The sequence below is a fragment of the Oxyura jamaicensis genome, chromosome 3 (assembly GCF_011077185.1).
Source record: "Oxyura jamaicensis isolate SHBP4307 breed ruddy duck chromosome 3, BPBGC_Ojam_1.0, whole genome shotgun sequence".
NCBI lineage: Eukaryota > Metazoa > Chordata > Aves > Anseriformes > Anatidae > Oxyura > Oxyura jamaicensis.
The window spans coordinates 49,382,934-49,404,957 of NC_048895.1; the positions used below are offsets into that span (position 1 = coordinate 49,382,934).

Genomic DNA, 22,024 nt, shown 5'->3' on the forward strand with positions numbered 1-22,024 from the left:
ATATATACACACACACACACACACATATATACAAATGGAGTTGGTCTTTAAATATCCAGACAGCCATCACTTGCAAGAGTGATTTTACAACCTGTCCAAACCTTTTAGGTTTGGCATACCTAAAATTAAGCCATCCAAACCTTTTAGGTTTGGACAGACTGTATAATACTTGTTCATCTTCAAACAAATCTTCCTTATTCATTCTCCCTGCTCCAAAATGGGAAGAAACAGAGTATTGAATCTTACAGGCTAAAGGAAGTTTCTAAGTTAAGTATATTACATGATTGACAGATCTATAAACTTCTTGATCTTAAAATATCCATCCACGGTTATGTATGTCAAAAAAAGATCTCAAATGTCGCACTAAAAACCCACCATCTACAACTCATTGCAGGGATGTATTACTAAATTTGCACTGCACATATGTTACTCACTCTTCCGGAGTCCTAACCACACACACACACAAAAAGTTGTATCATACTTCAGAAATGCAAAAGTAATTACATATGTGTAGGGAGCATAGCTGCAGATGTAAGGTACCAACATGACCATCACTTCTCGAAAAACAGATTACATAAATTGATTTAAGAAGATAAGCAAAATTGAAGTTGCATACATGAAAGCAGCAGCATTAAAAAAAAAAGATTTCCTTTTCTCTCATCTGACCAAAATTTACTTTACCAGCAATATAGTCTTAGAAGACTCTTAAAGCAGGGAACGTACAGGGACATGAAATATATAAAAATGAAAAGTAAAAAAAAAAAAAACACCTTCCTAGATATCTAGAAATGTAACAGGAATAAGATTTATTCCTTCTTACAGTGGTTCTTACAGTTGCCAACTGTAAAGGTTGTCCAATGTACTATTGTCATAACAGGACAACAGTTATGTGTTAAATTTGCAAAGACTCAAAACTGAGGCTTGTCAAGCATCCTTTGAAGATTTATTGACTTGCCGGTAACTTTTAGTTGGCTTAGCAGTGACAGCAATTTCTTTAACTCACTGGGTACTTATGGCAAGTTTTTTAAACAACACTTTTTTCCAGTCAAACCTTTTTTTCCCCCTCTTAACTCAGACAAAAATCAACACTGACACATTTGTGATGCCTGCTGTACAGCTCTAACTGCTAGGCAAAAGCACAGACCCTAAAATGCAGCCAAGTGATTCCGCATTCATCATGGAATTCTACATGGAAGGGGACACAAAGGCAGGCATGAAAGCAGTATACTAATAAAATTAAGGCATCCTAAGTACAATTATACAAGTGTGATTTCTTTTATCCTCCCAGTACAAAAGAGATGGTAGAACTGAGAAAGAACACAAAACTGGAAAACCACCACACTACATCTCTTGCTCTCCTCCCTTGACTAGGAAGTAGTGTTGGAGTGCTGGTTTTGTTATAAACATTTTTACAAGCCGATTTTCCTGAGATTTTACTAAGTCTTTTCTTCCAATTCCAAAAGAGATGTCTAAACCATAGTAAGCCTACAAAAAGGAGTAAATATGCTACAGCCATCCAGTCTTACCTTTAATGATATGGATACCAGCTAAGCCATTGAGAGCACACACCAACTGTCGGTGAGCTTCCTCACACTCTGTTCTACATTTCTTCTGCAGAGATGTTAGCAGTTCTTCCATGGTCATGGTGCTGGAATAGAGACTAAGTGGCTCAAATTTGAAACAAAACCATAATGCTACAGAAGTTAAACTGTCATGCTGAGCAGCATGAAATACTATGTTTCATACTATGCAAATGTTTACTAGAGATTAGAAAATAAGAAGCCAACAAAAACTTTTTCCAGCAAACTTCTTCCAGATAGAGCTTTATCCTAACTTAAGGATGTTAAGAGACTGACATCTCCTAAAAATAGGGAGAAATAAAGCAAAAGGAAAACTAGAACCAGGTAAAGTAATCCTTCACGGGGCAAAATATGTTGCTCCTTCTGTTACAGTAGAGAACTGGAAAGAACCAAAAATAGACCCTGTGTCGCTGGAAGCTGAGAGAACAAAATGAGAAATGAAAACAGCCATGAGAGACTACATTTCTCCCCCTTCATCACCAACTCAAACATGCAGAACAGATGAAATATTAAGGTAAATGGAAGATACATGGAATGAAAACAGTGAAGATGAGCAAGCACCACTTCCCCTTCTTTCTAGGCTTCCTTTTCTACATTTGTTTGTAATATTTGCAATTACTAACAAGAATTTAGTTAGAAGTGAATTACCTAATCAGAAAAATAAAGGAAAAGGAAGATGAGAGGGAGAAGCAAAAAAGGAAGCATGAAAGATAGCTTGGAGTAAGGCCAAGGGACAAAGAATCCAGGCAGGAAGAAGACTGATGCAAAGAGACAGGAAAGTAAACTGCAACAACAATCTACATCCAGCCTGAGGCTGCTTCTATGACCAATTGCTGCTGTGAGACCAGATACCACCCCGCTCGCTGGAACTGTGCTTTCTTAGCCTCATTCACCTTCAGGAAGGGTGTCTACTATGTGGTGTTCAGTGCTGTGGAACAGAGGAAGGGCAACACCACTCCCATGCAGCCTCTGCCCAAGGTATGGTGGAAAGGTATCCTTGACTAGGACTTTAATCTACCCTCTTTGCAACACTACTCTACTTACAGAAACTGTGCTTCGAGTTTATACTACAATGTTGCACTAAAACGGGCTTTAAGTTAATATAGTCTCTATTTATAATTAGCTGAATTCTGCAAACATACTAAAATACACAATGCACCTGCTGCTCATACCCTGATATTTCTACCACTGCCTTTCATTCTCAGAACCATCAGCAGTTTTAAGAGAACTTATAAAAGCAAGTCAGGCTTGGTTCACAAAAATCTATATATAAATAGCGCTTAGAAACATTTTTTCTTTGTATATATCATCTGATTTTCATTTAATTTTCATTGTTATTATTATTTTTTTAAATCACAGTTACTATGCAGTTGTCACTCCAAAAACACTTCACCAAAACCAATGCAGTACACTAAGCTGTCTCTAGCATACTTAGTTCAGTTTTATGTTTTATTTGTACTCCACTGGCTAATTTCAATGCAAATAATGTATGGCCTTGTGGTAAGTGATTTCTCCTATGCTTGACAAGTGCCCTGTATGAGAAACAGGAAGGAACAGGTCAAAAAACTTCATAAAAGGATAGAAATAAACTGAATAAAATAGACAAGAGCAGGAAACAGCAGAAGCAACATGGCTAGTGCTAAAGTTTGTTTTTCCCTGTTTTTAACATAAGAATGAAACAACACAAGTAGTGCTCTGAGATTCTGGAATAGAAACACCTTGTCTTCCCATCTAATTGTGAAACAGTTACTTTTTCAGGCAAAGAGTACTGGCAACAGGCTTTAAATCTAACAAAGGCTGAGACCAAACTGGTACATTCGCAGGGCATCTGTGGGAAGGGTGACCTTGAAAGCATGAGAGAGGAGGGAAAAAAAGGTTTGAACAGATTTCAAGTTTTGATCTATATTTAGTAGCTGTGCAACCTCACATTAAAAACATTTGATAAAAAAAAATATTCTATTCTGTTTACTCATTTTGTTTATTGTTCTCATTTATGAAAGTGAGTTTTGTAAGACATGAAGAAATTTGGTGGGCTTGTCTGAAACTGAAAAAGTGTATCTTGTTTCACAGGATCTGTCACCTGTAACACCCTAGTATGCAACAGCATCAAAGTTAAAGTGTTGCTGCACAATGGTCACTCAGTACTAATGTTTCTTTAGCACAAGAGTTACACCAACTCCTCTACTGCATATTATTCAACTTCTGATGTCAGAGCTTGGTGTAACAAAGTTGCACGGTTAACTTAAGTAGCTTAAAGTGACGTTTCAAGTTGTACAAGATACTGCACCATTAGGCACAACTAAAGGTTTACTATGGATAAAGCAAACCATTAAGGAAGTGATAAAAATTCACCTTTTCTGTAATGGCAAGAACTCTCCCCGAACAGCTTGTGGATGACAGCAGGCTTGCCTCAGCCGCAGCAAAGGGTACAGAATGGATGTCACAGTCCTTCTATCTAGGCTGCTAAGCTTAAGAGTCCAATCTGAAATCTTCCTGAGTTTTGCCAATGCATCCTGGCAGCACACCTCGTGCTGGCGATGATAGAAGTGTCTCTCCACAGGAGAAAAGTGAAGCCAGTGTACGTTTTCTGTCTGAGGCGGGATTTGAATCTGCAATTAAAAAAGAAAATAAGTAATTTGCAAATAAAACTATTGATACATCTTCAGAAATTTTAAAACCAAAACCTCTCTCTTACTTGATCAATCACATCTTTCTTTGCTGATCTCCACATTATCTTGGCAATTAAACTGTAGAGAGGATGGGGATTTTTCCTACAATAAGGTCGATATAAAAGCTGGTCCCACCAATGTTTGACCCAGTAAGGATCAACTCCAAGAAAAAGAACCAATCCATACAGATCTGCCAAAAAAAGAAAATGTTTTAGTACAATGTTTTTATTTTAATACTTCAGAATATGCCTCAAAAAAAAAGTTTGCTTTCACAGAAATTTTACCATACATAAAGCAAAGACATTTGAGTGATTCTCTTTTCCACTTGTTTTCTGGTTATTCCTTCACAAAAACAGCTAACTGGAGGCAGGGGACTGCATGAAGGGACGGAAGAGTCTCTCCTTTAGTTACCTGTTGATTTTTATTGAACTTGCTGGAATATTGTAAAGTGTCTCTCAACCAGCTAATTTCAAGTTTAGCAGAACAAATTGGTGAATTTAAACCTACTCAGAGCAGGGGTGAGAGGCAGAAATTATATGATTGCATACGGTTAGCAGGGTCTGCCAGATTTTTCTGCAATAATATTGCTCAGAATCATTACTTTACAGCCTGCTGGGCACCTTCTGTTGCCCACTATCCTAAAAGCAGTTGCAATTCAGAAGACTTTCACTTTTCTACTACAGCAGAAGAAATTACCAAACCCACTATGCTTGTTTTCTTACCTTGAGAGAACATAGCTTGCCAATTCTGATTAATTCGGGCACCCATCATCTTGGGAGACAAAATTTAAAGACATACTAACTTTAACCTTGTACTCAGAACTTACTGGAGAACTACAGAAGCAAGTGTTTAAATGCCTCATGTGGACAAGGCAGAAATAGAAATATATAAAGACACCCTAAAGTTCTTGAAGACCTGGTGGCTACATTCCCTACTCTGTTGGCTTTATGATAATTCAGCTGAGTGCCGTTAAGACATTCATCACATACATCACAGACCAGGGGACTTGCAAAGTCAAAATATCTCATGAACTCAGAGCAAAATTAGCAGACATTTTAAGTGCTTCAAACCCACCGCCTAATTATCCGGACAAGGAAAACCCACAGCTGATACTGCCGCATAAAATCTCACCTTCTAATCCTCGCTGCACAGGAGTGCCACTGACACACCAGCGATTGATTCCACTTAAACGGAGTGCCATTTCAGCAGCCTAGCAAAACAAGATAGAATCAATGCCAGGAAAGGAAAAAAGAGACTGGATGGAACACAGCGTGAAGACATGGGGACTTTTTTTTTTTTTTTTTTTTTTTTTTTTTTAAGTCTGATCACCTCTTTAAAAGTTTAACAGACCTTTAGGCAACATTGGTACAATACGTTACAAAAACATGTACAAAGTTACTGAGAGCTATTTCTAAGGTAACCAAAAGCTGATAAAAGCCATTTCCACTTCCAAGCAATCAAGTGCAATCAAATGTTCACAAGAGGCAGAGAGTTAGCAAAAGAAATGAACACAGAATTAATACTTAGGCCTACGAGCCATGATGTAAGTAGCATTTTTGTCTTCCTGTCTTGAGCAAAAAGATTGGAAGAACATTAATTAAAATTATCTCCCTTTGCACACCTAGAGTTTCCAGAGACACTGCAGACTATTTTAACTTCTGGATCCAGGGGACATATCTATGCCTCTGAACCATGTCACTGAACAGGCTAGTGACTTGTTTGAAGCTATCAAACACTGTATACAACATGATGACCTAGTTGTTTAAGCTGTCAGTATAGATTATGTCAAGGATTTTTTGAGCTGAATATATTTCAGTCTGCTAAAATTCCAGCAGGAGAAACATTTAAAGTAATATCTCCAACAGAAAATTCACTTCTACAGAGCAAGCTGCAAGCACAAATGACCTAAGCCCACTGAATGTTAGGAGCAGGGGGTCTTATTTAATTATTTACAATAAGCTTGTCAAAACCTTTTCAAGTTAAATAAATGCATGAGTGGGAATATTATACCTTTGCAGTAGTACATTCAACCATTTGTGCTTCATCAAGGCAGATCCTCCACCACTCCACTGCTACTAAGGGGCTTGGGATGGCCATGTACCGCTTCTGGTTCCTGAAACGGCGTCCATCTTCGCTGTTGCTGTGGGGTATGTCTACATAGTTCAGTTCAGTGCGGAGGACATCGTATGTGGTGATAACCACCTCCTGTTCTGCCAACATGTGCGGCTGCAAAAAGCCATGCTTCTTCACACCTTGATACACCTACATGGATTTGTAATTCAGTAGCACATTAACAAAGAATTAAGGTAAGAGAGACTTTAATAAAAATGCAAATATGCCATGTATACCACGTATGGTGTAACACATGCATACTTTTAGATGTGTTCCTCATAAAATAGGAAATCATTCAAAAAAACTGTATCCATGCACTAGTATGGTTGGAAAACATAATACAAAATAATAAATGCAATACATTGATGCAATTTCATGTATAATTATTTATATCTGCACAAAACTTCAATTATTGATTTTGTTTCTGCTTTGAAGAAAAAAGGAATTTTGGAACTTCCTACAACAGTTACGCGTAGCAACAGCTGTAAGCAAGATTAAATATTCTGTTGTATTGTAAGAAGTAGCATTATGCCAGTGTTACATGCTCTCTCTTCTCTCATTTACTCTAGATGTATATTACCTTTCTCCTCTCAATCCTCTCATCTAACCCCCAAGAATTTCATGGAAGATTAGACAAAGGCAGTAACATGCAGTGAAACAGAATAGTTAAAAAACGGAAAATGATACTCTGGGTAACGTTTTATCCACAAAAAGCATCTCCCCAGAGACTCACGACACAGAAAGAATACTCTAGTGAGAAACAGTTCCCTGTGCCCCAACAGAGTATTATTATAAATCTTTCATAGTGACATTTGTTGTAGTATCAGAAGTAATTTATCTCCCTCATCATTTTAAGTACAATCCTTTTGGAAACATGGAGCAGTTTCAATAAAAATTTTACAAGCTAAACCAAACATTTTACTATATGCTTCCCCATGATAGCATTTAACCTAAAACACAGCTAATATGATGAGTCCCAATATACTCAGAATAGCAAAGCATGTCAAAATTTCAAATAACATGTGGTATAGCAAACAATCAGTAAAATACATTTACAAAAATAGAGTTTTGTCATCCCCAGGATTTTTAGCTAAAAGCAATCATTACCAGAGCTATATAGCAATTGTTTTTCCCCCCTTTTCTCATACATAAAAAAATTATTTCTCTTGCTCTTCATTTATCTCAGAAACACTCTTCAAAATTACATGCATCCATTGCTTACTACATTAAAAAAAAAAATCATTAACAAATTCTTACCATTCACCTAGAACTGTATATTAATCCCAGCATTAAAATAGGTATGATTTTCTTCTCACAGATACAGGAATATCCCCATCTTCTTAGAAAACATCTAGAATTCTAGTCTCATCTTCAAACAGCTAATATCCTTCTATGTCTCTCTCATTCTGTGATTATATAAACATTCTGATCAAGACAGTCTATTCTTATCTAAAGTTGTCTACAAATGCTTGTTTTTAATCACTTAAGATACCCAGCTCCTCAGGGTAACAAACTTTAATGCTCTCTTAATTCAAAAAGAAATAATTAGAAATACCAAAATGGAGGTGATGATACACAACCTCATTTGATTTTCTCCCTATTTAGCCCTTGACCTGTTTAATTTTCACTGTTAAAATTGTTATTTTCACTGTTACTGTATTTTTTACTCCAGCAATCTTCTTCCTCTACATTTCTGCATATGGCAACAAAGTTTTTGTCAACTGCAAGAAACTCCTGCAGAACATTTCTGTTCAGCCCCAGAACAAGAGAACTGAGCAAGTACAACCTGGTTAACACACGTGAACAAGGGAGAAAGACAAGGAGATTTAAAAAACAAAACACCAAAGCACAGAGCATGTTCACTGAAGCAATTGTTAAAGAAAATTAGCTATTGAAGTTTAATGATCTCTTTGAAGCACTTGTGAACAGATTTTCTGGAAGTTTGTAACTTGGCCAAGTTTTGGTTGTTTCCACAGCAGCAGAAAAAGACAACCTGCTGCAAAGCAAGACCTACTGATAAATACTAATTTCTTGTTCTATTACACAATTTGTATTATTTCCCACAGGTTATGAGCAGCTGAGATAATAAACATCATTCACATGCAATGCAATATCTGTTAACATGGGAAAGTCATTCTTTGAAATGTCTGCATTCATTTAAAGTTTACAGGGAAAAAGAACTTTTAATTTGAAATAGCACTGAAAGCCATTCTGGATGACTTACAGTTGGCAGTAAACAATGTCTGAGAATGGAAGGTGTCGCAGTTTTAAAGTACTGACATTCAGTATTTAAGCTGTTCTACTGTTACCATGTAAATCTATTTCTGACAGTTTTCATCAAAGCTGGTATAAAACTTGGACTAGGTCCTATGAAAACTGTGCAAGCTACTCATTTGTTAGCTGCTGCACTAAACCTAGTTATCTAAGCTGGTTAGATTACTCAGACAGACAACTTACTGGAGGCCTAGAATTCATTTGTACATTGGACTTCCATGAAGGATAACTGAAGATATCAGATATATCCTTGATAAAAATAATAATCTTCACAACCATCAACTTACTTACCCTTATTCAAAATATAAAGAATCTAAGGATCTCAAAGCACCTTACCATTACAAAGGTTTTTGCTCATTAAAATTACAAAGGACAAGACTTGACTACATCATGAATCACCAAGTGGTCGGGGTTGGAAGAGACCTTAAAGATCATCTAGTTCAGATAAATAATTTAATTGAAATAAATTCAGTTTAATAAAAGACAATGCTTACCCTTGAATACTGTCATAGCTATATTCAAAATAAATCCTCTACAGTTATAATTACTGTATGTGTAATTAAGTTTATTTCAATGACTGAGAAATCAAGAGAATGATAAAAGGTCTCCAGACAAGCAACATCCTAATCCATGTGTCAGACATTCTAGAGAAGTGCCTAAGATGCAATGGTGTTATTTTAAGTAAACTTGAAGGCTCAAGACTTCTTTGAATTCTGTTTCTCAGGCTTTAAAAGTATACTCTTTACCTACCAAAATATGTTTTTATCAAGAATGAAGTGAAAAGCACATGTCAGGAAGCTGCCTGCATGCAAGTATACAGTAAGAGTTGATACTGCTGAAACACCTATAGTTAGGCTTTCTTAAGTTCCTCAGTAATCTTTTGGAAAAAAAAAAAAATACATACAGCATTCCCTCTTAGAAATCATGCTTTGTTGCTATTACTTGAGATTTACTTCCATGTGATAGAGATAACTAGTACACTGTACTGTCCCCCAGTGATCAACTAATAATAAAAAAAAAATGAAGAACTAAATGCAGACGTCTTTTAGGGAAATAAATGCACCATGTGTTGCCAAAACAGACATGATGGTCTAACAGCATGGAATACAGAATTCCAACAAAGACAAAGAAACCTCTGAACTTCACATGATAGAGTCAGATGGAAAGCCCCAAGCCTTAATAAAATAACTCTCCAGAAGATGAACATAGGTAATCTTACCAGAACTCGAAGAGATGACGATCTCACATGTCTGTTGATCTCATCTACCCACTGATGACAAATAGAACTTGGAGAAATTATCAGAGTTGCTCCGGTGGAAACTGGTTTCATTGACACAAGGCAGTGGGGACAATAAAAGGGCTTGATCTTCAAGTTTTCCTCTTTGTAGTTTACACATTCCGCATGCTGCCATAAAGAACATTTCAGGCACTGCACACGAGCTTTATAGTCAACCAATCCAAGCTCACCACAGATGCATTCAAAACGATATTCAGAGGTATTAAATGGAAATACAGAACTTGCATGCTGCACACTAGTGCTGGCATGTTCTTGGGAATGTGAGGATTGGTCCTTTGGGATTTCTGGTTTGACATCAGCTTTACTTTTAGAAACATCAAGATCAGGACGACTGCTAATGTCACTGGAAATAAGGAGGCTGCCACGCAAGTCAAGAGACTTTGGGACCATAGCTTCCTGCTGAACATCATTATCTTCTACAGAGTTCTCGTGATCTACTTCAGATTTCTTGCTCTTTTTCCTAGTTGCACAATAATCATGTTCTTCTGTGGTGATATGTACTTGTAAAGGGATTTTAAGGACATTTTCAGAAGTGACATCATTATTTTTTGATTCTTTGGTTTGAGTATTAGCATCATTCAACTGCTTCTTCTGAATCCTTTCTGAAGTCCTTGCTATCTACAAAATAAAGTTAACCAAGACTGTCAAACTTTCCCCTTACCTTTTTTTCTTTCTTTGGAAGGAAGACTTTAACATCAAGACAGATATTAACATTCTATATAGATTTGTGGTTTGATGATTTAGTTAATGTTTACCAGTGTTTACCACACAACTCCATGGTAAGAACAATATATCTGCCAGCCCCTACAGCAGTATTTTAGAAGACTTATGACAAATGCAGTTAATGTTTTAGCCTCATATTTAACCTACGTATAATTTCTGCTTCTTTGTCTATGAATTTCAAAGCAAATGGTATATTTTTTCATTTTTATAAATAAGCCAGTATCACAGAACTAGGTCACACAGACAACTTGGTTGATTGCAGTATGCAATGGGTAGAAAGAGCTGCCTTTGCAACATTCTTTGAAGTAGCTACTGAAGCAAGTTTTACCTGTTCTTTGGTTCTCTCTCGTCTCTTCTGTTCCTTGTAATTCTTTCCCAGCTTGAAAGACCCAGCCAGACCATGCCCTTTGACTTGTTCCACTACTTGTTCTGCAATTAGTTTTTCTAGAGTTCTTTTGAGAAGACGTTTATTTCTCTGTATGTCATACCTATAGACAGCACTGATATACTTAAATATTGCAATAATGGATGCTCCTTTCTTCACATTCATCTCCTTTACAGCTGCTAATACCATTACTCGTAAGCCTGCATGTGTAATTAAAGAAGAAGAAAAACTACAGGTCAGACAAAATGAGTTACCTTGGAGAACACATATTAAATGAACTCTGAACACTGTCTGGGCTTATCTAAAAAAAAATGCAAAGTGTGTACAGCAGTTTTGACAATACTTTACTTGAGGCAGTTTTACAAATCACTTTTTTCAGATTAAGCATACTGCATATTTCAATACTGAGTAACCACAAAAATAACTACCTGCTAATTTTCTTACTGAAGTTTAGGAAGAAATTCTGTATTTCAGTTTGATGAATAAGCTATTACAAAATGACCTCCAGGTCTATAGCAGACATCTGAGTTGGTAACTTTACTTTTGAACGTACACAACCCTACAACAAAAAAACACTTCGTTCTGCAAAATCGCAGTCTGGCCTTAAGCTCACCGTCAATGGTCAACACAAGACTTATGCCAAAAGCAAAATGCATTAAAAAATTCATCAGAAATACTTACTGGGATATTGTATCTTTTCTTTCAATTTCAGCTCCATTTCCCTTGGTTTTTTCTTTTTATTTCCTTCTAAAGGTTGAGGTGGAACAAAGAAGTTCACAAGCTTACCCTAAGGCACACAACATCAAATAGTGTTATCAGCTCACATACCTTTAAAGCTATTCTAAACTTAATCTTTTCACATTTGAAAAAAGCTTGAACTGCTATAGAAGTGTGCACTCTTACAATGCGCCAATTCCCACTAACTTGCTCGGTTTAAGTAGGCAGAATGATAGCCCATTTGGTTCAGTTTCTTGGCAAATGCTGTTCAACACCCTACACTGAAAGGGAAGAGCAGCCCAGCAAGCCCCTCAGGGTCTCCGCAACTTCAGAACTAAGTTGCAGGAATCTATGGCTGTAAGTGATATAAGGTTACGGATGGGGAAGGGCAGAAGGAAAGGAAAATACATATTGTACATACAGCCAGAAAGACAAAAAGAGATAAGCAATACAGCTTGTTTAATAGGTGTTTGATACTAATTAATAGAATTAAGGGGAGAAAAATTTCTGACTTAGACTGAATTATAAGTTTATACACTTTTGGAGTGTGTGGAAACTACTAACAGCCTATTAACAGTGCAGTTGCCTGCTAGTCCCCTTCAACAATGGGGAATGGTATCAAATGCCACTCATGCAATCTACTCCACTATTTATGTCACCAAGTATTACACAGTAAAAAGCTAAAGTTTTTACTGTACTTTAATTCATCTTTAATTCTGGATTTATATAAAACAGAAAATAATTAACTTAAGAAATAAAACACATTTCATTAATCTGAAAAGTAATTTCCTCAAATTAAATCTTACCCTAGTTGTCTCACCTCAGGTAATGTCAAATCATCTTGCTTAATGTCTTTTTGGGTGTGAGTTAGAATAAGAGCCAACACTTCTACTGTTTTTCCAAGACCCATCTCATCTGCCAAAATACCTCCAGGCCACTGAGGTCCAGCACACGGATATTCACGGATAATACTAAAAAACAAGTACATTCCCAAGTGAAAATCAGTGATTACAAAATGGTATGACAGAAGCATGTGTTCAGCAACATACACACAGCACAGTGTCAGAAAAGCAAGGGGTAGTTATCTAAGAAGGGGTAGTATCTTTTATTAGATAAGCTGAGCTTGACAAAAGCTTGCAAGCTTTCCGAGTGTTCAAACCTGATCAAGGTGAATGTGTATGGCAAAAGATTACCCGCCATGCCCCTGCCCCAATAGATTTTGCTTTGCTAACCTCAGCATATTACAACATTAGTCTCCAAAAATAAAAATTATAAATATATTCATATTCTGAAAATTATATATACACAAGAGGAAAAAAGCATACTAGCAAAAGATTCTATTCTAAACAAATTCATGAGAAAAGTGAAACTGAGATAATAAATGCATTAATAAAAAGCCTTATGCTGCCTCCTTCCTTTAGCTTTTAAAAACATTGGAAGAACAGGTTGAAGCCTCTAGCATTCCAATTTAAAAAGAATGTTAATCTTATAACCACAAACTTGCATCAAATACAAGCAGCTTTAAGAACTGTCTTCAACTCCAGATTTACTTATTTTCCCATGTATTATATACTCCAATTTGCCCTTTCTTTAAAATCAAATATATCATTATTCTAATTCTTTAGTTGTTAACTGAAAAGCTACAATTATGGATTATCTTGTATTCTCCAGGTAAAAGCAGCCAATAAGGTTTTTCACAAAGTACAGCTTTAAGGTGTTAAGAGGTGACCATAGAAACATACCAGCCAGTAAATGGATTATAGTAGATTTTCACTCCATCCAGAGTGATGACCTCTCGCCATAAGAAGTGCAGTGCATTTTCTAGGGAGAAAAAGGTCATGATACTATTACAAGGTTTCTCTATAAACAATACTTAGAACAGTACTTAGAATTTCTTAGCCTTATTGTGACACTTAAATAAAAGAAGCATTTACCTCAACCACGCTTCATAACCAACAAACTATATCACCTGCTGATAGCAAAGCATATTTATTTTCTCATTTAGCATGCTACCTGAGCAACAGCTTTTATAAAAATAGTAATGAAATAATTAACAAAGCTTCTAATCAAACAGTAAGAAAACATTACGCTGACAATACAACACCATTTTCCTCAGTTATACAGGTTTTCCAGACCCTTATACTTGCCACTGCTTGGAGTGCCTGTGAAGTTCTCTCGGTGAAGCATCCAATTCACAGCCTCCCTTTGGTACGGCCTCAGAATGGGAATTAAGGCAGGATGCTGCACATCCTCTCTCAGCAATTGGATATCCTGCTGATGGATATGCCTTACAAAGTCATAAAGCTCTTCAATATTTTGGCGCTCTAGTTCCATGTCAGATTCTTCTTCATCTTCCTCCAGCACATCTGTATACACACAGTCATTCAAGAGATGCCTTATCAATCAATTTGTGTCAACATTTCAGTAAGTTCTGCTGCAACATACTTAGTTAAGACATAAAAGACATTAAATATTTCCAGCTGATACAGAATCACAAATAACTCACATTTCAGTTTCAAATGTTCACATGGGCTGATCAACTTAAAGAAAGGGGAAAACCACAGTGGGTTGTAAAGGATTTGTTCATTTTTCATAAAATAAAGTCCTTATTGATATAATAACATATTGAAGAGATTTTCTGGTTGTTTTTAATAAGTTGTCATGTTACTTTTAAATTATTCATCTGGACATAAAAATTGTCGAAGTGTAATAACATGGAATTCCTATCATTTGAATCACTGCAAGAAACCAGACAACTCATACTTCAGAAATTGTAATCCTACCTCAAGAGAAGTATGTACACTCTAGGAGACTTAGGACAGAAGACCTTGTACATACATATTTTCCATGAAATTTGGGTATATGGGCATACATGGAACTTATGCACTGTAGAACAAATACTCTTGAAAAATTAAAGGGTCAGTATTTTATGAAACTGAAGTAAGATGAGGCCACAGAAGACTTAGACAAGTTTTGACGGTGTTTTAGGTTTCAAATATAATCAGTACTAATAAAATGTAGGAACAACTGTACAACTCTACAGAGAGATATACCTGGCACAAACACCAGAGAACTACAGAAACCATTCCAAGGGATCTTCTCACACAGATTCCTCACTTCATGGAAATGACAATGAAATTACCATGTTTGTGAAGTGTACTTTGATCTTTTGCAGACTTATTAATGCTATCCTATGCTTGCTGTAACTTGATACAGAATCCCTGACACAAAGTCTCAAAACCATCTACAAGGACATTAACAGAACAAGTATACTAAGGAAAACAAATATATTATAAAAGTATTGGGATAAAGTGGACATCTCCCTCATTTCTGCATAACTCCATCAATGCAATTTCCTTTACAATTCCTTTACAGTATAAACCAAAGAAAAAACAACAACAACAACAAAAAACTGTTGCCATAGTTGTGTTAGGCATCAAACCAGGAATAAAACTTTTCCAAGTTTAATTCCTTGTTCTTTTAAACAGCTCCCAGGTAACTTGGGCAAATCACTGTAAATTCGTTCAAATAATTCACAGGCATTAGAGAAATCTGCATTTACTCCCCAGATGGTAAGGTCTCAAGCTTTTATGTGCCTCAGAGCCTTATCTGTAGAGAAGGAAGTTACCATCTGTAACTTGTCCACAAGTTAATTAGCATATGACCAATGGTCGGATACTAATACAGAAACTTTGTTACCTAATAATATTACCTAAAAAGAGAGCTGCTCTATACGGCAGGAATAACTTGCTATTTTCCTTTATGTTTGAAACTACTGAAAAGAGACATTTTCAATAACAAAAAGTATTCATCAACATTCAACTCAATCAGGTTACCTGGAATTATAAAACTATAGAACTTTTCCATGAGTTTTTGAATCAGCTGATTAGCTTTTTTGGGTCTTCCACCTCCATCACTGAGAAAATCTGGTTTACTAAGCCCAGCTTCCAGAAGGTAAATTCCAACCTATGAAAAGTTTAATCATTTAATTATCAGAATGCTAAGAACATTATAAATAAAAACACTGTAACTTTCATACCCTTCTACATGGAAAAACTTAGCTACCAAACTTTCAAAGTTAATAGATGCAGACAGGCATACTGTAACCTTGCCGAGATAATAGGAAGGAAGATACAGTATGTCACAGACAAAAGCTACCTTAATTCATTAGAGTAAAGCGTTCGTAATGCTGCAACAGTAAAGATAGTCTTAAGAAAAAAAAAACACACCAAAAACATTTGCAAAAGAATGCAGAAACTATGTATTTCATCACATTATAAAAATACAAGGTAGATGCCAGACTGGTGTACAGCAGTTTTTAATCTTCCAATTCCAACAAAAAAGAAATTTTAAAACATTGAACAACAAAAATAGATATATGAATCAATACCTTTAAAGCCTGAGCCTCTGCAGGCCTTTGATAAAGGCCAATTATCTTTTTCTTTTGCAACCATCTCAAGCCTTCCAATATTTCACCACCTAAAGTTGGTTCCACCATAATAATTTGTTCATAAGCATCCAGGTATTCTTTTGTTTCATTACTGTACTCTTCTTCGCTTCTTTTATGGACACAGACCTGCAGGTGATTGTCAGAGTCTCCCCTCATCAAAGTAAAGCCCCTTTCATGGAATTCCTCAGGTAGAACTTGCTCAGAAGGATGACAAAGAGCAAATTCTCCCAACAATGCTTTCCAGGACCCATCCGCACGGTATGGCAGGACAGTAATATTTAGCTGTACTGACACAGGAGTCAAGGTGGAATATGAGTCTTCTTCGTCATTAACTGTAAAAAACTTAACAGACTTTGTACCAGTGTCTTCTTTTTGACTGAGATCCTCATCAGTGCTATCATCATTTATAACAATGAAGGATGAAGAGGAAGTGCTTGGGCCTGGAGCATCATCCTCATTGGTCATTTCATCATCTAGTGTTATCACCTCATTTCTCCGGTCTTCATGCATATTCCAGCAGAACTGTTTTTTCTTCACATCATCTATTTTTGATGGAGCTGCACACTTTCGGCGACTACTCATTTTGTCGTTTTTCTCAATGCTATTTTCAGACTCTGTGAGATAAATTTGTATTAGTCAGTGATAAGTATTGCAAAATTAAATGTTCGCACTGAAATTTAACTGTGCAGTTACTGCTAAACTTGCCAAGTTTTGGACACAGGCATATGCAATAAGAAATCTAACTGTTCAGTAGGCAGTTTTACAGACCATCTCCTGTCCCTATGCAAAAACCTTACACAAAGCACGATGTGAAGAATTTGTCTTGTACTACAGCTCATTCTGCCAGACAGTTACAGAGAGAGATCAACAGGAATGCTATATTTCACTACTGCTCAGAATCTTGTGGGACAGATATAAATGTAGAAGCACTGGAGTACCTCAAAGCCGGGGGTGGAGGGAGACAGCAAAAGAAACACCATAAACAAAAGTGCAGGATGTACCAGAGATTTGGAGGCGGGTGTGGGGAAGAGACACGCACAGCGCTCCTCCTTTTCTTTCAAAACCTACATAGGAATGAAACTTTAAGCAAACTTAGCAGAGGACTAAGTCTGAAACTGCCATTACATAAAACATGGTTTAGAGACTAAGCTACCAAATCCTGTACTTAGAAGTCCCTAGTGACTGAACACTTCATTTTCCCAGGAAGTTGTGCATCCTGAGGGCTGGATATACAAACTACTTGCAGAGGAGCCCTTATATCTGCCACTGTGCATTTCAGCGTAACCAATCAGCAAACTAAATGCATAGACATACCGATTTTGAGTAACTGCTAAGGTAATTCAAGATACCCCTCCAGCTCCTTACCAGAACCTGGGCAAGGAACAGATTTTATAGATAACATACTAGAAAATAAAGTATACATGTTAAACAATACACATGAAGAAGCAAACCATGGAATATTAGGCTTATCCAGGAATCTAATGACTCAGGACTAATCTACTCAGGACTACATGCTCATACTTAAATATTCATATAGGTAGTCATCATTTTTAAGGAAAACTATCTTTGACAGTTATAAGGATCCTTCTAAGGAGCTTAAACACAGTGGTAAATTTCTTACCTCATATTACAGCACCTTCTTTGTCAGCAAAGACATGAAAATATTTACACATCCATGCCAAGTCAGCTTCTGCGCACAGCTGTTAAAGAAACACAGACACAACTGCTACCAAAGCGCCGACAGCCGAGTGACAAACATTCTAAGCTACTAATTCCAACATCCTAACGTTAAAGCGCCTCCGTAGCAACAGGGCAAGATTCTTAGAACTGTGGATAATTTAGAAGAGTCCTGTAGGACACCGCAGCCAGCCGGGCTCCCGCGTCACCGGCTCCGCGTTCGCTCCCCCCAGCCTGAGGCCCGTGCCCCGCCGCTCCCCAGCCGTGGCCGGACCCCGGGCCGCGCTCCCGGGCAGGGGACGCTCCCCGGGACGGGGCTGCCCGAGCCGAGCCGAGCCCCGCCGGGACGAAGCGCTCCCCGCGGGGCCCACGGCTGGGAGGGGGCGGCCGGGCTCCCCCCCGCGGCGCCGGCCCGAGTAGGTGAACGCGGCCAACGGTGGCCAACGGTTGCCAACGGCCGCCCACGTACCGCAGGGGCTCGTGCCCTGCCGACGTCAGGCTGGGGGGCGGGGGAGGGGGGAGACAGCCCCCGGCCCGTAGCGCAGCGGCAGCCACCTCCCGAGCACGGCGATGCGCGCGCACCCGCCCCGGCCCAGCCACCGACCAATGAGAGACGAGGAACGCTGCTGTTGGTCCCGCCCCCTTCCCCGTTAGCGTAACAAAGAGCGTGAAGGGGGAACGGGCAGCGCATGCGCGGTGGCTCCCCGCGGGTGAGGGGGCGGGGAAGAGGGGTTGCCCTCAGCGGGGCGGGGCTAGGGGTGGGGCAGGAGGGACGGCGCGGCGTCGTTGGCGATGTGCGCAGGCGCGGGGGCGAGGCGCAACGGAGTGCCTGAGGTGCTCCAAGAGCAGGGGTTTAGCGAGGAGGCTTCCCGGCAGCTGTCACTGCATAAAGGCAGGGTCAGCCCAATGGCTGCAAACAGCACTTCAGTAGAAAGTATGGAAGCGCTTACCTTCGTGGGAAACACACAGATCCACACCTGGGGACTTGCATTATAACAGCTGTAAATAAATAGATCAGAAAGCCGTTAAAAATGTTCTGTTTGCGTGTTTGTTTGTTTCCTTGTAGCAGCTATTTAGGCCATTTGTTAGTCTTTGCAGATAAAATCTTGACAAAATTTTGTGGCTGGTTCTTCCCCGTTCTCAGCCGCCCTGGAAAGGTGAGGCTCCTGTGGTCCCAGAAGAGCTGCCCAGGGCTGTGGTGCACGCAGTATGGAAGGAAGCCCTCGAGCGCTGGCACTGCCGTGTTGGTGGTTTGTCTCTCAGTTCCCAGCGCACGGTTTGCTATGTGACCATTTGGCATTTCCACGTGAAAATTCACTTAAAATCATCACTCAGTCAGTCCTACAACTGTAAATTACTGCAGAACAGAGATGAAATAACAACTCCATACTCCCTGGTGTACGTTGGTAACAAGAATAACAGCAGCAGAGGGGATGAGGAGGGAACAAATCTGTTTGCTGGGCAGGTTCCTTGCAACAGCTGAAAATGTGTCTGCACCCTGTGGGTGTCAGGGCTGCCCATGGGTCTGTCAGGGCAGCGCCCGGCAGCCCATCCCATCCCCCTGCCCCACAAGGAGCAGGGCACCGGGGGCACAGGGGCACCCCAAGCCCTGACACCAGGCACCTCTGTGTTGGATGGGGACAGGACAAGGCAGGCCAGGACATGGGCCTGCAGTGGGGCAGGGCTGTGCGGAGCTGAAGCCTGGCCCTGCTGTGGCCTTGCTGGGGCTGGGGGACCCAGGCTGATGTGGAGTCCTGGGCCTAGGGGTGGGCAGGGACAGGCAGGGCTGGCGGTGCCCTCAGGGTGCTCTGTTGCTCTACACACAGCTTTACTGCTGGAAAGTTTTCCAGAATCTGTGTGAAGAAATTGTGGAGGTGGCGGAAGAGCTTGTTTAGCTCCCTGTGTGAAGAAGGCCAGGCTCAGGTCACTGTGTGGGTAGCTCACCACATTACCCATGCTGTGATCTCTGGCTGTGACAACAGTGTCCAACCCCATGAGCAATGTGTCCGAGCCTGCTCTCTCACAAGGTCCATGCACTGCAGCAAGTGCTGCTGAGCTGGTGGCTTGAGAGCCACTTTTTTTTTTTTTTTTTTTTTTTTTACTAAATGCCTTTTGTTTCTGGATGTGCCTTTTGGGAGTTAGCTGTTGACTCAATGAGTAAGAGAGTGGGCAGTTCAAGTTTTCTGCTTCCCTAGGAATTTCTGCCATGTTTCACTCCCACGCCTTGGCTTGCAGCCATATGCCAGGGTAGACAGCTCCCAGCAAGGGTTGACACCCAGGTTCAAGTTGCAAGACGTGAGCATCAGATTTTCCCAGCCTGAAGGGGCTCTCTCCAATGATACATTCCAGAGCAGTCAGAGGACAATTCCCTTGATGGTTACTGAGGCATGGGGGGTTCTAAAAGTGATATGCAGTCAGCCTGGGGTGTGGGAGTCTCTCCCACCCAGGACCTCGGATGTGGGACTCCTCACTCAAAGGTTCTGCACCTACTCTTGACAGGAAAGACAGAGATCCACCAGTGGCTGCTGTTCCTCCTCTGCTTGATGAGTCCGGGTTACACCAGTAGTGGGGAACAGGAAAGAAAAGGGAAGCCTGCTAACTGGAAAAACAAACAAACAAACAAACAAAAAAAAAACAACACCTGTCTTCAATCTGTAACCAAAGCTACTTGGGAATACAGGGAACCCAGCTTGCTGAGGATCGCTTGCCTTTTTATTTTGGGTTTGGATGACTCCAAAGACGTGTCTCTGGTGTTAAGCTTCCCCAGGAAGAGTAGCACCAGTAGCAATTGTGCTGTTAGCATGACTGTCCAGCTGTTGTGATGAGGGATTGAAGAGGTGTGTGAGGCCAATGCCCTTATGAAGACCATGCAGGAGCATTCGCAGCAAAGAGGGGCACAAAAGGTTTCAGGATACTTCTCATGCTGAGGGTCAGTCCTGCTTAAATGCAGACTAGGTGCAGCTCCTTCCAAAAGGCCAGAAGATAGCATAGAGGCTGTGCTGCTTGGCCAGAAACTAGACTGTATCCACAGGCTTGTCTGATAGAGGCTATATGTGTGTAGCCTAAAGGGCTACCTGTAAAGATCCATAACTGCTGTCAAATCTAATTCTAAGGTTAGCAGTAAGAAACTGTGTTATTAATGTCCTGGGATCTACAAGTAGCCATAAAGTTAACAGTAAATATTGTGATGTCTTACTCCATTATAAATCTATAAGGCCTGCTTGGACATGATGGATCTACCCTGGCAGCTTGTGTTTTTACAATTCAGGATTTTCACCCCCCCCCAAAGCTCTTTATTAAGTAAATATTCTGAATTTCTGAAGGAGCTCTAAACTTTTGGCACAGGCTCTTCTTGGGAATCCAGTAGGTGACGAATTATCCAGAGAAATTTTCCCAATCTCCAACAAACAGAAAAAAAAACACATTATTAACATAATGTTCTAGCAGTATCCACCTTACTTAGCCCTTACCCTAGCTTCCCCAGGAAGTGATGACCACAAAACTTAACCCCCTTCCCACTAAAAGCACAAAGAACACTTCTTTCACTTGGAGTTCTCCAATACAAATATATGGCATCACAAACAAGAGCAGACAAAAATGTCTAAACTAAAACATCACAACAGATTCTCCTGCAGGAAAAGAACAAATACAAAACCCAGCCAAACAAGCAAATAAACAAGCAAAAAACATCAAAAACAAGAAAAACCACAAAACCACCACATCACAGATGGTAGTCAAATCAGTCACCCATTATTAGAAACTGTTCAAGCAGCATACACGTTAAGAATCTTTATAGAAATAGCAGACAACAAACTGTAGTTCTGCAAGCTTTTTCACATGCTAATGTCTATAAATCTTGTAGTTCTCATCTTTTAATTGACTGTTTTATTTATATATTATGCATGTCCTCTATTTAATGATTTCCTCTCCAAGGTTTGTATTTGTGCTTTGTTCTTGAAGTGATTGTGTTTTTAAAGACTTAAAATACAAAGCACTTGTGAAAGTGAACTTCATTTATCATCTCATCTGGATGTTATCATAAAATTAGGAAGCAAGAAAGGAACCTTTTCTGCTTTCAGAAGAGAATAAAATACAATGGCACCAAGAGGGTACCTATTCTGCATAATGATTTCTGCCTGA

General features: G+C 39.2%; 1 protein-coding gene across 5 annotated transcripts in view; it reads right to left on the bottom strand.

The window, feature by feature from the left end:
* SHPRH (SNF2 histone linker PHD RING helicase) overlaps positions 1 to 18,492 on the bottom strand; it is a 49,710-nt gene extending 31,218 nt beyond the window's left edge. For 3 of the 5 annotated variants that reach the window (XM_035321193.1, XM_035321194.1, XM_035321189.1), the window contains exons 1-15: positions 18,354 to 18,492; positions 17,829 to 17,907; positions 16,148 to 16,821; positions 15,594 to 15,723; positions 13,905 to 14,123; positions 13,500 to 13,578; positions 12,578 to 12,728; positions 11,722 to 11,827; positions 10,984 to 11,240; positions 9,855 to 10,550; positions 6,260 to 6,511; positions 5,381 to 5,459; positions 4,276 to 4,439; positions 3,933 to 4,189; positions 1,527 to 1,648 (exon numbers count right to left, since the gene is read on the bottom strand). In XM_035321193.1, coding sequence (XP_035177084.1) covers positions 1,527 to 1,648; positions 3,933 to 4,189; positions 4,276 to 4,439; positions 5,381 to 5,459; positions 6,260 to 6,511; positions 9,855 to 10,550; positions 10,984 to 11,240; positions 11,722 to 11,827; positions 12,578 to 12,728; positions 13,500 to 13,578; positions 13,905 to 14,123; positions 15,594 to 15,723; positions 16,148 to 16,789 — 3,154 coding nt within the window. In that variant the 5' untranslated portion in view covers positions 16,790 to 16,821; positions 17,829 to 17,907; positions 18,354 to 18,492. Of the gene's footprint in view, positions 1 to 1,526; positions 1,649 to 3,932; positions 4,190 to 4,275; positions 4,440 to 5,380; positions 5,460 to 6,259; positions 6,512 to 9,854; positions 10,551 to 10,983; positions 11,241 to 11,721; positions 11,828 to 12,577; positions 12,729 to 13,499; positions 13,579 to 13,904; positions 14,124 to 15,593; positions 15,724 to 16,147; positions 16,822 to 17,521; positions 17,572 to 17,828; positions 17,965 to 18,353 lie in introns of those variants that run through there. The other 2 variants (XM_035321191.1, XM_035321192.1) reach the window with 2 other exon arrangements.
* Between the last annotated feature and the right edge of the window lie 3,532 nt (positions 18,493 to 22,024).